This window comes from Sparus aurata, chromosome 15, assembly GCF_900880675.1.
Source record: "Sparus aurata chromosome 15, fSpaAur1.1, whole genome shotgun sequence".
Lineage (NCBI taxonomy): Eukaryota > Metazoa > Chordata > Actinopteri > Spariformes > Sparidae > Sparus > Sparus aurata.
Window position 1 is genome coordinate 11,918,887 of NC_044201.1, and position 20,190 is coordinate 11,939,076.

General features: G+C 42.9%; 3 protein-coding genes and 1 long non-coding RNA gene across 6 annotated transcripts; 2 read left to right on the forward strand and 2 right to left on the reverse strand.

Annotated features, from left to right (window-relative positions):
• Positions 1 to 332: 332 nt before the first annotated feature.
• nolc1 (nucleolar and coiled-body phosphoprotein 1) lies at positions 333 to 7,642 on the reverse strand. Of its 2 annotated transcripts, none has more exons than XM_030442568.1 (14): positions 7,476 to 7,642; positions 7,078 to 7,133; positions 6,270 to 6,433; positions 6,054 to 6,157; positions 5,839 to 5,947; positions 5,588 to 5,709; positions 5,307 to 5,418; positions 4,060 to 4,197; positions 3,895 to 3,984; positions 3,459 to 3,800; positions 2,037 to 3,326; positions 1,768 to 1,892; positions 1,534 to 1,617; positions 333 to 1,428 (listed from the first exon to the last, which is right to left on the reverse strand). In XM_030442568.1, exons 1-14 carry the CDS (start codon positions 7,584 to 7,586, stop codon positions 1,270 to 1,272), a joined length of 3,006 nt encoding a protein of 1,001 aa, XP_030298428.1. In that variant the 5' UTR covers positions 7,587 to 7,642; the 3' UTR covers positions 333 to 1,269. The 2 variants fall into 2 exon arrangements, with proteins under 2 accessions (XP_030298428.1, XP_030298427.1); XM_030442567.1 differs by having other exon boundaries at positions 5,307 to 5,433.
• On the reverse strand, positions 333 to 17,230 carry LOC115597018 (uncharacterized). The gene is made up of 3 exons (XR_003986994.1): positions 17,215 to 17,230; positions 11,691 to 11,693; positions 333 to 629 (listed from the first exon to the last, which is right to left on the reverse strand). It is a non-coding gene; the product is annotated as an uncharacterized LOC115597018 (long non-coding RNA).
• mrps6 (mitochondrial ribosomal protein S6) lies at positions 8,011 to 10,011 on the forward strand. Its single transcript, XM_030442573.1, has 2 exons — positions 8,011 to 8,481; positions 9,893 to 10,011. The coding sequence occupies exon 1, from the start codon at positions 8,143 to 8,145 to the stop codon at positions 8,473 to 8,475; it is 333 nt and encodes a 110-aa protein (XP_030298433.1). The 5' UTR covers positions 8,011 to 8,142; the 3' UTR covers positions 8,476 to 8,481; positions 9,893 to 10,011.
• psap (prosaposin) lies at positions 10,910 to 20,080 on the forward strand. 2 transcript variants are annotated; one of them, XM_030442569.1, is made up of 15 exons: positions 10,910 to 11,067; positions 14,375 to 14,508; positions 14,697 to 14,771; positions 14,882 to 15,007; positions 15,803 to 16,012; positions 16,122 to 16,268; positions 16,523 to 16,579; positions 16,962 to 16,967; positions 17,645 to 17,812; positions 17,929 to 18,021; positions 18,116 to 18,299; positions 18,583 to 18,746; positions 18,831 to 18,911; positions 19,082 to 19,189; positions 19,324 to 20,080. In XM_030442569.1, the coding sequence occupies exons 1-15, from the start codon at positions 11,034 to 11,036 to the stop codon at positions 19,357 to 19,359; spliced, it is 1,623 nt and encodes a 540-aa protein (XP_030298429.1). In that variant the 5' UTR covers positions 10,910 to 11,033; the 3' UTR covers positions 19,360 to 20,080. The 2 variants fall into 2 exon arrangements, with proteins under 2 accessions (XP_030298429.1, XP_030298430.1); XM_030442570.1 differs by lacking the exon at positions 16,962 to 16,967.
• The last annotated feature ends 110 nt before the right edge of the window (positions 20,081 to 20,190 follow it).

A 20,190-nucleotide genomic window follows, 5' to 3' on the forward strand; every position in this document is an offset into this window, starting at 1 on the left:
AGGGAATGGGCTTCCATATTATACTTTATGATTTGAGGGGGAAAAAAAACTGATAAATATAATGGATCATCAAGGGAGAGGCATCCCAACCTTTGGATCCAAAATTAAGCCCTGATCTACACAATCACCACAGTTTTAACAAGGGCACCCAAGATCAGTGTCGTCAATTCAGTATATTAGAGCAAAATGTGAAATATGTCCACAGTCTCCCGTTCAGTTCCTGAGTGAGGGTGCTGATTAATAGCCAAATGTTTCTGTTCAACATCACGTCACAGTGAAGCTGACCGTTGACCTTTTGGAATTTTTAAATCACTGTTCCAGTCACACCAACATTTGATCCGTTAGGTCTTTAATTACCGCTACAAGAACCGACAATAAAAGTAACAGGTACACAAAAGTTCATACAGTAAATTCAACTAATTGAAAGAAACATGGCTCTCAGTCCTGTTGGTGAACAGTACGTTTCATACCAATGATTAATGGATTAGAGGGTATGGCAGGGGTATCAAACAGAGGGGAAAATGGTTTAACGCAAAAACAGACATAACTTGAGATGGCTCCAAAGAAAAGGTCCCAACAGTTGAAATGGAATAAAACTTAATAAATACTCAGTATAAAACTCAGTTCTACTCTCCAAATGCTCATGTAATGTAAAGACAAAAAACCCCAGTACACACCCTCTACACATTCAAATGTGGCCAAATAAAAATTGACAAACAACCAAACAAACTTCAAGAACCCATGTGATCCATTAAAAATCAGTCTTTTCTTAACAAATAATCAAGAACCTGTTAGAAGGGAAGGCTATAATTCACACACAGAGAAATGAAAAATGTGTTTCAAAGAAATGACAAGACATTTGTCATCGGAGAATAAAGAACAGGTTAAGGTCAAAATGAGCAGAAAGGGGGCCCAACACGTACACACTGGCTTTTTACCATTCGCAGGAGGCCTGCAGCCACCTAGTGGCTATAAGTGGTAGTAATGGATGTCAATCGTTAGCAGTTTGAAGTCAGCTAGGAGCATCTCTCTCCTGCTGCCACAGCTCCACTGACTGAGGCTTCAGATCAGAGATCAAACGAATGGTCTCAGGGCAGCTAACTAAATTTAAGTGCCAGCTCAGCTCTACGGATCACATTCCTCTGTCAGTGTGCTGCTGCTGCTGCTGGGTGGTGGTGATAGAGTGACCGTTTACAGGGGGAGAAAGCAGACAACTGATATTCCTGATCAAACAGGTAAAGTACAGTTCATGTGGGAGTGAGAAGGTCCTCAATCACTGTCAAACTTAATGGAGTTAACCGAGGTGGAAATGGCTCCACCGCGGTAGCTTCCCCTCTTCTTCTTCGTCTTTTCATGGCGGAATGACTTGCCTTTTGTGAACCTGAGCGCATCGTTAGCTTTCTCGCCCCAGTCCCCCGTGGCTCCATACTGAAATAGAAGACAAGACAAATAAATGTCAATTATTGGGTCATCCTCAGCAATCTTAATGTGCAATGCTGCTGCAAGAACGCTCGCAGTGGTTACCAAACTCACCTTGGCATCAAAAGAGTTATCAGCAAGACGCGGATCCACAGCTACTTCTTCCTCTCTTATTCTACGGAACGGGACGTTGGAAGACTGAAAGGCAAAAAGGTTATCATCAGATTATTTCTCACTTCTATTCAGGAAAACAATCATCTAATCCAGCAACCAGCAGTATGTGATCTGTTTGTTTAAGAAAACCCTACTCGGGCTTAAGACCAAGTTTCAGTCTCTAGCAGGTCTTACCTTCTTGTTGGCTTTAGGAAATGTCTGTGGTGTGGTTGTTACTTTCTTATTTTTTGGTGTTTTTTCTTCTGTCTCCTCATCTTCACTTTCTGAGGATTCCTCATCTCTTTTTCTCTTTCCATTACCTGCATGATGGGGAAGGGGGAGAGAAAAACAAAAGGTACAACCTTTAATGGATGCTTCAGAGGTTCTGTGTGCGCCTTGTACCCATTCATACATCTAACCCTCCTTAATTTGCTACATCATTTTCAGTATCGTTTGAGACTTACCATTTGTTAAGGGTGTAGTGGGTGCTGTGGCTGCTTTGGTTGGTGCATCTTCCTCATCTGATGAACTGTCTGAGGAGCTGCTGCTCTCTTTAGCTTTAGCTGCTGGGGTCGTCTTGGCTGATGCAGCAGGTGTCGCAGGTTTTACTGTACTTTTACTGGCCTCCTCTTCCTCCTCAGAGCTGCTGTCACTGGATGAGGACTCTGCTGGCTTTGCAGGGGCCTTGGCTGCTGGGGTGGAAGCCTTAGGTGTTGCTGCCTTGCCGTTGGTGACTGCAGGCTTAGCAGGGGTGGACTTGGTCTCAGTCTCTGAATCGGAGCTGTCGGAGGAGTCTGAGCTGCTTTCCTCAGCCTTCTTTGTTGGAGCTGCAGCTGCCTTTGTGGCTGCTGGCTTGGGTGCGGGCGCTGCCTTCTTGGGTTCCTCCTCTTCTTCGCTGGAGCTGTCATCACTTGATTCTGCTGCGGCCTTGGTGACAGCAAGAGCAGGTTTCTTAGCCGCTGCTGCTGGAGCTTGTTTCTTGACAGCAGGTTTTGCTGCCTCATCCTCAGAGTCTGAACTGTCGTCAGAGCTGCTCTCAGCTGCAGCAGCAGGCTTTCCAGCGGGAGTGGCAGGCTTTGAGGCAGGCGTAGCTGGTTTAGCAGCTGTTGGTTTAGGCTTAGCTGCTTCTTCCTCATCTTCAGAGGAGTCAGAACTGCTCTCCGCTGCAGCAGCAGGCTTTGCAGCAGGCTTTGCAGCAGCAGGCTTTGCAGCTGGGGTAGCTGGTTTAGGTGTAGCTGCTGGATTGGCTTTCACTGGTTCATCCTCATCTGAGGAGGAGTCAGAGTCAGAACTGCTCTCTGCTGCAGCAGCAGGCTTTGCTACAGGAGTGGCAGGCTTTGAAGCTGGCTTAGCTGCTGTTGGTTTAGCCTTAGCTGGTTCTTCCTCTTCAGAAGAGGAGTCTGAGCTGCTCTCTGCTGCAGCAGCAGGCTTTGCTACAGGGGTAGCAGCCTTTGAAGCTGGCTTAGCTGCTGTTGGTTTAGCCTTAGCTGGTTCTTCCTCTTCAGAGGAAGAGTCAGAGTCTGAGCTGCTCTCTGCTGCAGCAGCAGGCTTTGCAGTTGGGGTGGCAGGCTTGGAAGCAGGGGTAGCCGGTTTAGCTGCTGGCTTGGCTTTCACTGGCTCTTCCTCCTCAGAGGAGTCCTCCGAGTCAGAGCTGCTCTCTGCTTTCTTGGCTGGGGGTTTAGACGGTGTCGGTGTGGCTGCAGTTTTGGTGGCAGGTTTTGCTGGAGCCTCGTCTTCTGAACTGCTATCTGAATCTGTGATGAACAAAAAACAATCTTAGGAAATGTTGCAGGTAGACACCTGAATGTACACGTACAAGTAAAATTCGGCAGTTTAACAGTGTATGTGAGCTGAGCTTACAGATACACATTACTGGTATCTCTTACCTGAGCTAGAGGACTCGTCTTTTTTAGCTGGGGTAGTCTTTGCAGGTGCAGGTTTGGCTGCAGGTTTGGCTGCAGGCTTCTTTGCAGCCTCCTCCTCATCTGAACTGGAATCCTCTTCTGAGGAGTCTTCTTTAGCAGTTGTGGCTTTAGCTGGGGGGGCCTTAGCAGGAGTCACCTTCACTGCAGGTTTTTTCACCTCCTCTTCATCCTCTGAACTTGATGAGTCTGAGTCTTCCTCTTTAGCAGGTGTAGCCTTGGCTGGGGCGGGTTTAAGTGGAGCTGCTTTAGCTGGGGTGACTTTAGCGGCAGGCTTCTTTGCCTCCTCTTCGTCTGAGCTTGAATCTGGAAAGATACACACATGAAGAAAAATATTTAATGTGCGCAGCCGTTGTATCAAACCAAGTAGAAAATGACCGACTAGGATTCTGATCGTTACCTGAGCTATCAGAGCTGGATTCCTGCTTCTTTGCAGCGGGTTTGGGTGCAGCAGGTTTGGCAGCAGTGGTCTTTACTGGGGCAGGTTTTGCTGTAGGGTTAACAATGCTGTTAGACATGCCATTTATCTCACTGACACTTCAAGTTGAGAAACAATGCCACCTACCAGCTGCTTTCTTCTCTTCCTCCTCGTCACTGCTGTCATCACTGCTGTCTGAGGACTCGGTTTTCTTGGCCTTACTGGCTGCTGGTGCAGCTGGAGATTTCTGGACTGAAGCAGGAGGTGGGACAGCACTGTATGCTCCTACCCAGAAAATTGAACATGATCAGTATCTGACATACAACACCGGCTCTCAGTCCAATAATGTTATATTTTAAGCAAATGTGTCTTCAGATAAGACATGTAGTAGACAGTCAGGGTGATGGAGTGGAAGGATGTATAAGGTGAAGAACAAGCATGAGTGTTGGGAGGGACTCCAATCTGTAAACATCATGTCCTCCAAAATAGCGCTGATAAAATTATTTGTTATTAAGGAGCCCACTACTTTTCTTGAAGAGCAAGAGCAGCCCTACACCGCCTTTGATAATATGCCTTTGTTGGTTGTTTTATCAACTGCTGACTCAAAAGATTTTGACTCAGTTTGAGTTAACAGTTTAAGCAGTTTAGCACTTGTGCTTGTGGTTGCAGTTCATATCCCTGGTAAGAGCATCCACCTCCTCCGTCTCCTTTTAGTCTGCTGCTGCTCCTCTGGAAGTAACTGATCCTCCACTGCCAGAGTATCTATTGGCTGGACAGAAGGGACAGGCCAAGTGTCTGCAGGGTGGGTTGTCACCGGCCTGTTCTGCTACTGGACCGCCTGCCTGTCCGGTCTGCCTTACTGGCCCAGGGATAGTGCAGTGGTGACAGGCTAAAAGGTTGGTGCATTTACTGTGAAAACTGCAGCACACAACCGGCTGTACCAGCTCTGCAGCTCACTGTTTAGGTTTTTTCCTGTGGTTGGTTTGTACTGTATTTATTTTATTGCTGTTTTTATGTTAACTGTGTTTTTAACTTGTGTTTTTTTGTGAACACGTCAAAGACGAATTTCCACTGCTTTTTGCAGGGGACAATAAAGTTTTTCTGATTCTGAAAACAGACATGACCCATTAACGCAAGACAACCAGTGAACATAGTTAGAAAATGATTAACTAATTATTACTATTATCATCTCAGTTTTTGGCCTGATTAAACATTAAATTGATCATGGCCCATGCTCTGATTGGTGGCTGTCACTGAACTCATTGCTCCCCTGATGCTCATTGCTATTCCAAGAGTCACACTTGTTTTGTAACCAGACGCTGTCAGGCTGTTTTTGTGTAGAGGCCATTGAGCAGACAATAAAATAGAAAATATTATACAGTATAAAAACACACCTGGTTTGGATTTTTTGCTGGGCGGAGCCTCCTCTTCTGATGAAGAGTCTTCACTGCTAGATTTAGCAGCAGGAGCAGCTGCAGGCTTTACTTGGGCGGGTTTGACTGGAGCGGGTTTGACTGGAGCCTAGCAGGACACAAGGAAGCAGTTACTCAGCTGTTTGCATTTACTTACACTTGATTGAGCTTGTTCTACATTATTATAACCTACAGAAGAAAGATTTTCAAAAACATGCCCTGATATCAATTATTTATAAATATGGTCAGACTCTTTGGCACACCTTGGCTGGTTCTTCCTCTTCAGAATCTGAGGAACTATCTTCACTGCTGCTCTCCTTCTTCTGAGCTGCCCCCTTAGCAGGAACGGCAGCTTTGGGTGCTGCAGTTGCAGCTGCCTTGGGTTCTATAATTCAGAAGTAAATCAAGTTAATTTGTTAAAAAACAAACAAAAAAACACACATTTACCATAACACCTTAATTTTGGTTCATAGTTGCATTACAAAGTGTTAATGACCTCGGTCTGTAAACTCACTTTGTGCAAGGGCTTTGGCGGGTGCCTCATCCTCAGAGTCAGATTCTTCACTGCTTGAGCTGCTGTCCTTCTTTCTTGCAGCAGGAGCAGCGGGGGGCTTTGCAGGAGCCTAGAAGCAGAAACGTCCCTTTAATAATTGCATGAACATCATAAACATAGCCTCGCACCAATGACTAGATCTCGGGTTAATATTAAATTCAGATGTTTACTCCTACCTTTGCAGGGGCCTTCTCTTCCTCTGAGTCACTGGAGTCCTCACTGCTGCTAGATGCAGCTTTAGCAGCAGCTGCTGTTGCTTTAGCAGGCACTACCTTGGCTGCTAAAAACAAACATAGGAAGAATGCAATCCAGTCAAGTTTGGAAGATTTCATGGTGAGAAATTACTGACAGAAAACACTGTTTCAGTTCTGAGTCAAACACATTGATGCTACCTGCAAGGGCTGCCTTAGTTGGTTTTGCAGCATCTTCCTCATCCTCACTGCTCGACTCTTCGCTGCTGGAGCTCTCAGCACTGGTCTTTGCTTTCTTGGCCGATGGACCATTTGTTGCTTCAGCCTTACTGGGCGGTACTTTTCGTTTCTTAGCTTCAGGAGACCTAGGGAGAACCACAAAGAAGTTAAAATGGGACAATAAAATAGAATAGTCTTTATTGTCATTGTACAGGAGAGTACAATGAGAGTACAATGAAATTGAGGAGAGTACAATGATAGAGAGTACAATCTAAGCCAAGGTAAAATCTACTAGCCATTTATAGAATAAACCTGCTTGGATTGTTTTAAATATGCCCAGTTTTCTCCTCCTGAACAGAGGGGACAGTTTGTATTGATATATTATGTATATGCATTATATATTCTATACATTAATTTGTTTTTACAGGAAAAATGCCAGCTGATTGGCAGTGCTGCCAATGTACTAATGTTAGCCAAATGGCTAGCAAGCCAGATGTTAACTACATTAATAGTCTTTATTTGATATAGAAATATTTTGTGTTTCAAAACTGCCAGCCAAACCAACTGAGTTCATCAGAAACTCAAGGGTTTTTTAAAACAAGTAGCTGATCACTTCTCCAGGACAGTGCCCAATGGCTTTACAACATCTTAACTCTGCTTCAGGTTAGATTATAGTGTTGAGAGGTTTGGGACAAACTGCATACATTAGTAGTGACAGCATTTTATCAGGAAAAGATTTGAGATTATTGATTTTGGTATCAAATGATGGAAGAGAATAAAGGCTACTCACTTCACCCAGAAGTTGTAGATGCTTTGAAGGCTTTCTTCATTTGGATCTTGTGGAGTCTGTAAAGTTAGAGGCACATGGAAAACGGACTAGTCGATCACGTCCAACACCAGTAACTTAAAATATCACTGAATTTAACAACCAGTTGCAATTCTATACAAGCAAATCGCTGTATAATTTATGTTCAAAGTTAAATAAATAGGAACATCAAAAACAGTCGGGATAAACAACAGTCTGCAACGGTAGAACAACTTGTGCTCGGGCTTCTAAAGTTACACACACGTGCTAGCACCGGTGACTGCAGTCCCTGCACCTAGCTAACGTGCAGTCAAGTCTTCACACTTCACGACACGTACAGCGCGTCCGAATCGTTGTCAACCACACGGAAGAGAGCCGCTTACCACTTTAGTCTGCTTCATGAACTGCTGAGCCGCCTTGGTGAACTTGTTCTCCAGCAGAAACGTATACACGCATTTATAAAGATCACTCGGTGTCGAGTTTTGAGCCGCCATCTTCACCACGCTCCTTCTAGAAGGAAAGGGAGCGAGCGGAACCGTCACTTGTGGGCATGTGCGCGGGCGCGTAATGATGACGTCGATATACTTTTCTGCTCGTTTTGACGTGCAGAAATTGCTAAATAAGTGTATTTAACAACACGTAATAACACTTACTATTATCGATAAATAAATTACATTTAGATTTCCGAATTTACAAAATATTTTTGTCTGGTGTCATCGCCGTATTAGCTTTTTTTTTCCTCTCGGAATTTTACCTGTTTACAAAAATAATAAAACATATTAGCTTCTCAAGTCGATATTGTATGTATTTTACTGATACAATTAAACGTCACTATTGGTTTAGAACCATCTTTTACATACAGTTCTTCTCATTTTTAATGTTTAAATAGCCATATGTCGTAGTCCATATATGCGCAGGCTTTATACGTCATCACCAAAGACCTTCCTTGTCCCTCGTGTCATAACATGGTCGCTTTCTGAGCACTCTGGCAATGACACCAACGCAGTATTAGACTTTAAAGCGTGTATCGAGGACTCGTTCGCAGCAGCCATGCCTCGCTACGAGCTGGCCCTCATCCTGAAGACGATGCAGCGGCCGGAGACAGCGGCTGCTCTCCGGCGGACGATGGAGACTTTGATGGAGCGGGGCGCGGTGGTGAGGGACCTGGAGAACCTGGGAGAGAGACTGCTGCCCTACACGATGACAAAACACAACCAGAATCACAAACAAGGCTCTTACTTTCTCATCGATTTCTACTCGGCCCCGAACATTCTCACGGGCTTACTGAATCACCTGCACCGAGATGTGGACGTGGTGAGGCCTACTGTGCTGAAGAAGGACGCCCCGTTGTCCAGCAGTAACTGCTGTGGCCCCCGGGAGTGACTGAATGTAAGCACGGGGTGGATTAAAGTCAAGTGCGTCAGTGCTTGTAAAGTGTGATGTTTTCATCCTCTTCTGCCAGCCACGAAGTTGTGATTCTTGTGTCTGTACGTTTAACTGTTCCATGATTGTTTTCTCATCATCTGTTATTCTTCCTGATCAAAGTACATTCAAAACTCAAAGTGTTCAACCCATCTATGATGTAAAAGCAAAAAGATGCAACAGCTCATGTCATTTGTGAAGCTGCTGCATCCAAGGTGTTACTTGCGTGAATTAATTTGTCAAACAAAACAAAAAAACAGTGAATTTGAGTGAATGCTTTCTCTGTCAATGGATTAACCAATAACTTATCTAACTGTTTCAGTACAACCTGGGTCAGTCAGAGCCAATGCATAGCAAGGGCCTTAAATCCTGCATACATTTTTTACCTGTCAGCTTTATGGATCCATTATGGATGATTTTAGGCAGAAGGGAGGGCTGTCTTTTAAATTAGAAGGTATTTATAGACAGTCAAGGAAATGTATCAGCGAGATTGTTTTCAAGTAGTATTATTTATTAAGCTGTTAAAGTGACAATACCACAAGGAGTTGGGAGCAAATCTTTAAAAGCATTTCTCAGGTTTCAAAATGTGAAGATGGTTGTGAAAAGCTGTACGAACACTACCACACGAATGTGCAACAACATTGTTAAAAGATTTGACAAACGTGGGGAAACTACTGGATACATGTATTGTTTTAATAATTTGCAAAATACTGCCTCATACCGTGGTCTTGTTTTATTTGAAAGTCAGCCGGGTTTAACAGATGATTAAGAACATTTATTTGCAGTACCTCTACTGCTGCAAAATGAACACGTCTCGGTGGTGGAGAGGCAGCGAGAGCAAACAACACAAGTCGGGACAGAGGCACATTCCAACACAAGGTCACAAGGTTGTTATAGGTGCACTGATAAGAGAAGCCGCAGAAGTGGGAGTCCAAAAAGCTGACGTTTCAAAAGTGTTACATCCTAACAGCACCCGTCGATCGTAAAGACCTTATTTTTGGGTCAATGCAAACATGTCTGATCATGCTGCAAATGTACCAGAGCATGACGGATGCTTGCACGGCAGATAGTTCTGTTTTTTAAATGTGTCAACTATGTCGCTGTTACATAGGTTGTCCACCAGAAAGCACTGTTTATTTGTGTGCAGTTGAATTTCATGAGCAGTATATATGTTCATCACAAGTATCTAAGAAGCGAGCGTAGAGGGTTGTCATCAATAATGAGTCAGGCTCTGACATATGTTCAACACAGCCGTATAAAGACTCGCTTAGATGTGTTTATGCAGTCCGTGTCCTTCACCTTCTGTTCATGGATCACGCTTTGCTGACAGTACTGAAACCTGACCCTTTATAATGGCTGTACCTTTTTTGTTTTACAGGTTTCAACCGCTGATAACCAGAAGATGTACAGTGTGGGGCTTCCTCTTTCACCTTTTCTATAGTTGTTGGCCTACATTTGGATGTTATGTCAGAAATAAACTACTTTTTTTCTACCTGAGTTGCGAGTTTTTCTTGGCTTCCTGTTGAAACATTTCAGACTTTGTGCTCTACATGAGGTTTATTATTATGAGTACAATTTCAGTTTTTATTATCATTCCTGACTCATGACATTTTTTTTTTTAAAACAACGCTTTGCCTCAAGTGTAATTGTGCAACTGTAGCCAGTTGATTTCCTCAGTCACATTACATGCTCCTCATCCTAGTTGCACCACACATCCTTGTATATAACTGATATCTTAGGCCCATAAATTCTAACTTGCAAAAACCCCAGTCACACCAAGGGTCGATGGTCGGTTAACAAGAAAGATGCATGATCAATTTACCCTGACACTGCCCCTTTGCTTTAACCTTGGGTGAGTTGTCCTAAATGGATTAAAATCAAAAACCCTGTGCTGTGACATAAAGAGACTAAGTTTATTGATGTTTTACAGGAACTTTCACAGACCTGTTGATCTCTTTAAGTGGGCTGGGATGGCTTTTTGAGTATGTTGTGCAAATCCACCTTTGCTTGGCTGTGTTTAATCCACACACACAGCAATCACTACATTCATTTATGGATTAGGGAAAATCTATACGGGAATGGGAAGCAATCAGCATTCAATTTTGTCTTTCAAATGATTTTCTATTTAAATACAGGGAAGTAAGTGATATGAGATATATTAAGCTTAACATGATGAAACCGTAATGTAAAAAACCCTAATGCTTAGTGTAGAATAACCCATATCTAGCCTTCAAAAATCACAAACCACAGCTCAGTTTATCCCAAAAAAAAACTACTTTCACAAGACTGCTAATTAGATGTATGTGTGTTTGAATTAAAATGTCTTTCAAAGGGGGCCTCGAAAGTCTACAGATCACACGCCGGGGCAGTCACATGTCTCGTCGAGCAGTCAGCTGACAGTGAGACATCATAAAGGCATCAACAAGCCTCCCTCCTGCATTGCAGTGCTCACCACCCTTCAGTCTACTTCAGTCAGCGCAGAGAAACAAACACACAGACGAGCCGGAAACAGCGGAGTCATGCTGCTCCTATCTCTACTGTTCATAACATCAGGTAATGCCAACACTAATGGAATCAGCGAGGTTGTGTTTTTTTGTAGATTGTGCAGACTGGGGGTGAAACGATCGAAGCGGTTGTCGGCTCTGGATCGAGGCTCTTCGCTTGTGTAACTGAGTGCGTTTCAACATGGAAACGCGGAAGCGTCTGAAGTAGCGTTAGCTTTTAGTAAACATTAACGAATCGGCTAACTAACTTTATTAGCGAACGATGACGTATATTAGTTATCATTCTTATGGAGACAGAGACATGGTGTCATTTCTGTAGATGCATTTTCTGTTAATTCGCTCAAGGTGTAAGAATGAATTTTGGCCGTTTGCCTTTGAGGTTTGAATGCGTTATTGTTGGCCCGAACGCCTCAGTTCGTAACGGCTCGGCTAACATTAGCATTTCAGCTAAAGCTAGCTGACTCACTAGCTAAATTCCACAACAACGTTATGACACAGCCAGTCTGCTGAATAATCGTTAAGTCAGTATTGGTTCTTGTATATAACACAAGTTAACCGAGCAGCTAGCTAACCAGCACCTTCAGTTTCCTTCCTAAGGTGTTTTATGTCGGCGTAGGTGATTGTTTTCACTTCAACACAGGTTTCGTTCAGATCCGCCCAGCCTGCTCTGACCAGCTCATGTAACGTTACTGTACACGGTGCTCCGTTGACCCTTGGTTTGGTTTTATAAGGAAGCTCGAATGAGAACCTTTCAACCATTAACTTTCATTTCAGCTTTTCAGCAAAATGTCAGCAGCGTTACTTCTCAATTTCTGTTCCTCTTTATTGTGCTGTAATTGTACCTGTGTCTGTCGTCATGTGCACTTCTGGCTTTGATAGCCCAGTTAGCTTATCTTTATGTTCAGACCAAATTGGGTCAATGAAATAAACAGAAGTCATTGCTTCGGTGAAGCTAGCACAACTCAGACAACTAGGTTATGTATTTATGGAGTTACATGGTGTTGACTTGGCCTTCTGGCATTTGAAATATGAATGTGAACTGAATGTCCTTCTTTTTTTGTGTGTGTGTTTTAACAGTTTATCGGAACACAAGCTGTGCTTTCTTCCAGGCTTTGACTATTGGTTTCTTCAAACCATGGTATTTGTGCTCTGTGTATTTAGTCCTTATCTTCATTTGGACTTCTGGCTGAAAATGATTTTATACAATACCACCTTTGCACGTTCTTGCACGTGTTTGCTGCAGTCATGGTTGAACATGTTGTTCAACAAGCGTTATGTATACTTTCTTACCGTTAATCTATGGTGGCTGTGTTGTGCTGATATGTGGTCAGCTGCACTGAAACTATCTCATAGGTCACTTGCTGCTGTTGAACAATGTAATCTGAATCCTATTTAAAGCCTTTTGAGCTTCGCTGTGGCATGTGATGTTGATTCACTGGTGCTGTAATGAGTTTCAGAATCACGGTCACAGAAGGGGAGTCAAGTACAGGCTTGTGTATGTTGCAGCTTTTTTTGCTGACTTCTCATTAAAAGAAAACCCCAAACTTTTCTTTTCTTTGACTTGCTTTTTTCCCCTGCTATGAAGCAAATAGACATCTACAACATATTTCCTGCTGCTGCATATTGCCTTATTAGCTTTAAATGGTGACTTCAGTGTTTAAATCTTGTGCTTTCCCCCTCATTGGTACAGTCTGTTTACTTGGGAACAGCTTGTTATTTTGTCTGACTGCTCATGTGACTGAAGTGGATAGGGGTGGGAGTGCCCTGCCTGCCTGCCTGCCTGCCCGTACTGTAACTCTGCTGGTATGGATGATGAACAGGGTGTCACAGCGGTGTAACTGGGTGATATGAACGTTTTTGTTGGTGCAGTTTAACTCTAAGTGCCATGGTCTGTTATCTCCAGAGGCTACTCGCAGGACAAGGGCAGCTCTTGCATACTGATAAGTTTGTATTCGGAGTACACTGCTGGGTTTTTGCGTTGCTTTCATTTCCTCTTGAAGACCATGTTCATCTTAACAGCATTGTGGAGATCAGTTGTGTAGAGAGGGGAAAAAAAGGAAAAACCATGTTAGTGAAAGCAGGAAACAGTGCTGCGAATTATTAGGTTCTTTCCCACATCATTTTTTCTACTAGAGTAAAAAGGAGAACTGTGAACACCTCCCTTTTAATTTGCATTTGGCTAAAATATACATGTTCCCGGGGGTGTCTCCTTATTATGTTCTGGTGCTTGCAGACTGGTATATGTGGGCTGGTTTAGGTGGTAAATCATCCCAGATTAAGAGGCACATGCTAATGGGACTTGGCAATTTGCGCTAATAGGATTGAGTGTGTTTTTCCTTCATAGTAGTTATTTAATAGTTAAGCATATTTACCCACAATGCTCAGGGTTTAAACTAGTTCCGGCACTACAGAGCAAGCCCACCAATTATTCTTCAATGATAGGACTAGGTTGCATTTGGTCTTTTTAAAAAAATAAATAATTTTAAGGTCAATTTTCAAGTGTCCAGCCATCCAAAATCTCATCAAAACATCATGAATGGCAAACAAAAGCAGGAAATGCTTACATTGATTAATTGATTAATTTACTTATTATTACAGCTCTAGTTGGTTTCAGGAGACTAAAGGATATGCTAAACTGACATAGCAGATGATTGACTCCGTCTTTCACTAAATGACAGGAAACTGACAGATGCTTTTCTTTATTGAATGACAAAAGTAACCTTTCTTACTGGAAAGACATGGCTGCTGTTCTGTAAAAATCAAATTTCACCCCAGCTATGCTGAGTCAGTTTCAGTATAGTTGAGATCTTAAATGCTCAATTTAAAGAGTAAATGTGAATCGGATGTGGTGACTCAGAGGTAAAAATGTTGTCATGGCAAAAACACAAAACTCAGCTGACAAGGTTTAGATAAACCCCTTTGTATCTTCTTCTAGCAGAGTGTTTTTTCAAAATTGGTTGTCAAAGTTGAATGTACTTTTTTTTTTTTTTCTTTCAACTTCCTTCTCCATGTTTTAAGGAAGTGTGTCAGCCTAAAATTCCCCTCTGGTCTTCAGATAGGGATTTTGGCATCAGATGTGGTAAAACCACTCTTGGTTAAACTAGACCTACTGGAAAATCACACTGAGAAAATGTGACTTGTAGCTCATCTGCCATCTGGATGAAATCTTACAATGTTCTTGATGCCTCAGATCAATGTGTACTATGTTGTTGTTGTTGTTTTTTAATACTGAAAATGAAAGACAGTTTCTCCTTTTTGTCTTATTACTCTTTGATCAGTGATAACAAACCCCGGAAAGATATGGTTTTCTCAAATGTCTACATGGTATCAAATTTGGTTATTTGTCTCCTTTGCAGCTGTAGCGACCCCCCTGCTCGGCACCGAGCAGTGTGCTCGTGGTCCCCCCTACTGGTGTCAGAATGTAAAGACGGCGTCTCGGTGTGGCGCTGTGAGTCACTGCCAGCAGAACGTGTGGAACAAACCCCAGATGGTGAGACACACTGCGTTGTTTTGTGTTTTTCTTCTAACCAAAGTGCCATTCATATCCTTTTGGTTGTTCTGAATGTGGTAATGAAATGTTGCCCCAACACATGCTCCTCTTTGTTGTTCTGGATATTCTGTTTATTTTGAAACAGGGTAAATGCGTCTTTATTTACACATCATATTGTGTGGTTTCAGAAAGCGGTGCCATGTGACTTGTGTAAAGAGGTGTTGATGGTGGTGGACCAGGTACTGAAGGACAATGCCACTGAGGTAAGTGAAATAAAAATCCCTGTTTTGAGATATCATTTGATAAGCAAAATGTATTGCCTGCCATTCAACTTTGGAAGTCTGACACGTTTTTTTTCTTTCTGTGTTTGCAGACTGAGGTTCTCGGGTACTTGGAGAAGGCCTGCCAGCTCGTCCCTGATAAAGGTTTGAGTGCAGAGTGCAAAGAGATGGTGGACAGCTACTTCCCCATCCTCATTGGCATCATTAAAGGAGAATTGGTGAGCACCTTTGAACCGTTTGTCCAAGTCATAACCCTGTTTCTATTTCAATATAGATTTAAAAACTTGTGATGGAAGGTCAAGGCTGCAACAATTAACCAATATAACAGTTTTGAGCTTTAAGGAACTTGTGTCAAAGATGTCATTAAATCTTATTGGAACTCGATTTGTCTCTCAGTTTATCATTCAGCTTCATTCAGACTCTTTTAGTAACTGGTCCGTCCCCTCCTCTGGGTCAAAAAATGGGAAAACGAGTGGCTGTGAGCGAAGTGCAGCAAGCTGAATAAGGGCTATTGATGGGGAAGTGAGTCCTAGTCTGATGGGAACAGAGTAGTCGTTGTGCAACACCGAACCTCATGACTGTGACCATTTAGCGTAGTTGTCTTTGTTTCAATGCTCACCTGCTACAGCAACTTTGGGAACAAAAGACACAGTTCTTTATAGATCCTATAACACCAGAATGTGACTTTATTTTTTTAGATCTCTTGTTCAAGTTGACTTTCTTTTTTAAACTAATTTGGCTCTGTAGGTCATCAAGACTTGAAAACTAGGTATAATTTACGATATTTATTTCTGCTTACAGCTGACAGACATACAGAGTGATCAGTTGTCAACTGTTACATTAAGTAACCATTTTGATACTTTGTGAATCAGTTTGAGTTTTTTTTCCTTTTCCCTTCTTTAAGAAAAAAAGTCAGAATCCCCTGAATCAGGTTCCCTAAATGTTTATGTTTTCTAGTTTCTTCAGTCTTCTATGACGGTACATTAGATATCTCTATTTATTTTTCATTTTAGGAGAATCCTGGTGTGGTGTGTGCAGCCATCGGATTGTGTCAGTCTCAGCAGGCAGCCCTGGCTAAGGCTCATGAGCAGCTCCAGTCCAATGAAATCCCCAAGGTCGACCTGACCCAGCCTATGGCTCCGTTCATCATCAATGTGCCCCAGCTCCTCTTTCCTCAGGAGAGCCCTAAACAGGAGGCCCCCAAAGAGGAGACTCCACAGCAGGTAGACTGTTTAAATTCCATCTCCACCCACATGAAGAGCAATATGTTCTCCACCTGTTGTGTTGTTGTTGTTGATAGTCGTCTTCATTTGGTCTCGACTCTTCCTTCAGGATGATAATAATGCTGTGTGCGATGACTGCGTCAAGTTTCTGACCGACGCTCAAGCGGAAGCAAAGAGCAACACCTCATTTATCGACGGTCTCATTGAGAATCTTGAGAACCAGTGTGACCTGCTGGGGCCAGGCATCGCTGACATGGTGAGAACTTTGATACCTTTTTTTTTTTTTTCCTAATTGCAGAAGTGGCAATTTTTTGATGGTGGTAAAATGTGATTAAACGGCTTGTAGTGCTGCAGAGATGTCGAGATGGGAGAAGTCATTTTTTGTTTTGTACAGGCTCCAACATGTTCATATCCACTAATCGTGAATCATGTATATCTACAATATCTGTTGAAATAATCACAATGTGACATGTTTATTTATTTTTTCCCCCATGTTTTTCTTCATTGCAGTGCAAACAGTATATCAGCCAGTATGGTACCGCTGTTGTTCAGCAGCTCATGTCCATGGTGAGTGCTCTAACACTTCATGTGCTTCACTGATGTTTAAAAGAAGGAAAACCTTTGTGTTTGCATATTTAAGTCACAATATCACATGACTTGTCATGTTACTCTAATATTTAATAATGAGCTTAATGAACTGGCCATAAGAACTAATGCGTCTGTGATAATTTGTATGCTTTGGTGTTGCTAAGCCCATATCCAGTCTCGCAGTACCAACTGGCCTGCTGACGTTTCAATTTAATCACATCTTTAAATCGCTTTCTGTCTTTTTTAATTTATTTTTTCTTACTTCCTGTTGTCTTTTCGCCCGTGTTACTTTCCACTCCCCTCCATTCATGTTGTCTCGCTCTGTTTTCTCCTGCTCTGGGTGTTGTGTCCCGCTCTCCAGGAACAGGTAGGTCTTTCTGTGTCCAGCCTGTAGCCTCTTAACCCTTAGCTCTTGCTTCTTGTGCTGTCCACTCTTAGCGCTACTCACCCGGCACTGTAGAGCCTCATGTATGTGATGATCTGAATATGAGTGAGACCACTTTTATTTAACGGGAGCACTTTTTGTTTACCTGTTTGGCTAATGGCTTGACACTGGATTGCCTGTAGGATGACTACAGCAGAGGGCACGTTAAGATTCTCACCTGTTTCTTGACATCGGAAGAGCATACAGTGCTGTCTTAATTTAAAGTATGCTTGGATCTAGTGACTTAGTTTTCACAAACAAGTCAGATAAGAGATGTCTTTACTAACATTAAAGTGGCTGTTTCCATGAAAAATTACCATATTATTGTGCTGTATATGGCTGTTTCTTTTTGGACACCTTGGTATATTTTGTCTGATGCCGCCGACTTGGGGCTGCAGAGTTTTTGTTTCAGTATGGGTGTGCGTTTGTGTTTGGACCTGGTTTAAAAAAGAAAAAAATAAGCTTTTTTGTATAATTGAAATGTATGCATAGTGCATGGGTGGCAATGCTGTGGAGTGGTTATGCAGATTGGAAAAACGTGGTTTATGCCAACAGCATGCAGTGTTATTTGTTCATCTTTCCCCACGTATCCTGAAATAATTGTCGGTTTCTGTCCTTAGCAACCCAAGCAGATCTGTATCCTTGCTGGCTTCTGTACCGCTATGAAGAATTCCATCCCCATGATGAAGCTGCAGCCTGCCAAGACCGTGCCTGCTGCCAAGTCTGTACCTGCTCTCAAGCTTTTCCCTGCCGCCAAGGTGGAGTCTGCAACAGACAAGTCTGCTAAGGTGAGTCATGGTGGGACCCCGACTGATGACTCTAATCAGTCCACAACATTTTAAAATCTGTTTTTTATTAGCACAATATTGTACATGCATATCAGATTTGCATCTTTGTTTTCCAGCCCATGGTGCGCGTCCGCGAGTCCCCAACGTGCGCCATCTGTGAGTTTGTGATGAAGCAGTTGGAGTCTATGTTGGAGGATCAGAAAACGGAGGTGGGATGTGTGCGCTATACCAGATTTATCCAATGCGGCTATACATATTTACAGTGCTCTGTGGGTGCCTAGCTGATTCTCTTTTCTGTTTCAGGAGGAAGTGATTCAGGCTGTGGAGAAGGTGTGCACATATCTGCCCAAATCTTTGTCCACGGAGTGTAAGGACCTGATTGAGACCTACGGCCAGGCAATCATTGAGCTGCTGGTGCAGCAGGCTGACCCCAAGACTGTCTGCACAGTGTTGGCACTGTGCAATGAGGCCAGACGTACATATGTCGGTAAGTTCATATACTTGACAGCGCGCACACACACACACACCAGTATTTCGTTGGCATGTTGTAGCCTTTCATCATTATATTTTTAAAACTTTACTCTTAAATTCTAGTATTGTGACACTATGTTGTTCAAAAGTCATAATAGAGAAAACTAGAAGTTTCTCCAAACATTGCTAGAAATCAGAAATGCTCCCTTAGGTGTCAAGCTTCAGTTTAATCTGCTTCTGTAACACCAAAGGTGTGTTTCCACGTATGTCATCAACATTGATTTCTGCTCTGTTTCCAGTGGCACTCGACCAAGCCCGCTTTAAGGTCGGTGGTTACTGCCAGGTGTGCAAAATGGCCATTACCTACGTCGACGAGCTTCTGGAGAAGAACGCCACAGAGGCCCAGATCGAGGAGGCTGTGAGGAAAGCGTGCAGCTTCTTGCCCGACTCTCTCCAGACCGAGGTGAGGAGTTGCATCCTCTCACTTTGTAACTTTTACCTGTCCTCATGACAGCCCCGCATTAACTATTATGTCTCGTGTCCACAGTGTGACCAGCTGGTTGAACAGTACGAGCCAGTGCTTGTCCAGCTGCTGCTCCAGATGCTCGACCCAGACTTCGTGTGCATGGTAAACCAGATTAATTCACAACTAAATTACAAAATGAGCAACGTGAACACTTTAATCTACCATACATATCTTTATCCAAGTCCCTTTTTGATAAATTGAAGTCATTCCTGATGCTACGGCTTCATTCTGTATTTTTCTCACGTTTTGTACTGGACAATTTGTTCATTCAGAAAGTGGGAGCCTGCCCCGAGGCTGAACGCAGGCTGCTGGGAACAGAGCAGTGCAGCTGGGGACCTGCATTCTGGTGCAAGAACATGGAGACAGCAACTCGGTGCAATGTGAGTAGCAAAAGGGACATTCTGACTCCCAAACAGTGTAAATCCTGGGCTTGTTTTTGGGCTACAAACACATTTTTAGGGCTGTGTTGTATTGCATACCAAGGCCTGTCTAACCACTTGTTTCTATCTTTTAGGCTGTGGATCACTGTCAACGCCATGTGTGGGTATAGATGAAGAGGACGACAAGCACAAACTGACCTGTAGGGAATTCAAAGAAAAATACTGTAGTGCTGCTTCCCTCTTTTAATTTTTGTCCTGTTTTCTTTTTTTTTAACGGACTTACATGACTGCATTTGTTTAAATTAACTTGGATGATGTCATGGTGGAAAGGGACTGGACATTTGTGTTTTCCGGGGGGGTAGGGGAGGAGTGATTATATGTACGGTGGCCTGCAGCTCGGCCTGTTACTGCTTCACAGAGCAGAAGTCACAAAGCGTCACTGTCAGGCTTTGCAGATCTGCACTTGGGTTTTACTTGCTAATATAGCTCGCTGGGTGTGGTGTGTGTGCGTGTGTTAAACACAAACTCAAGTTTCACATGTTTAATGTTGTGCAGCACCAGATGGCTGTTCTGATCCTCAGACCCCCACCCACCCCAGCTACAGGAGAAATGGCTCGCTGTGTTAAGAATGACTGGCATTACTTTAAGCAGTACGTCTGATCCTAAAAAAACAAAATTTCCATTTTGTAGAAAATGTTTGTGTTTTAAGGAGCTGATCGGGAGGTGAATCACCCGATCAGCTCCCATTGTTTGCACTCTTCCTACTGTTTGTAAATCACTGCATTTCTAACGTTCAGAAACTAGCTCGAATTCGATTGTTGTCTGCTTCAAACCCTGAGCCGACTGAAGGCTGATCTGTAAATTTTTAACAATAAAAATGATCCCAATCCACTAGGTTTCATTTCTCAATGTAAACTGAACTCAGCTGAGTATTTTTTTTTTTTTTTTTATAAAGTTTAGTCAAAGAAACCTACTTCGTTTTTTTTTTTTAACAGGGAGAT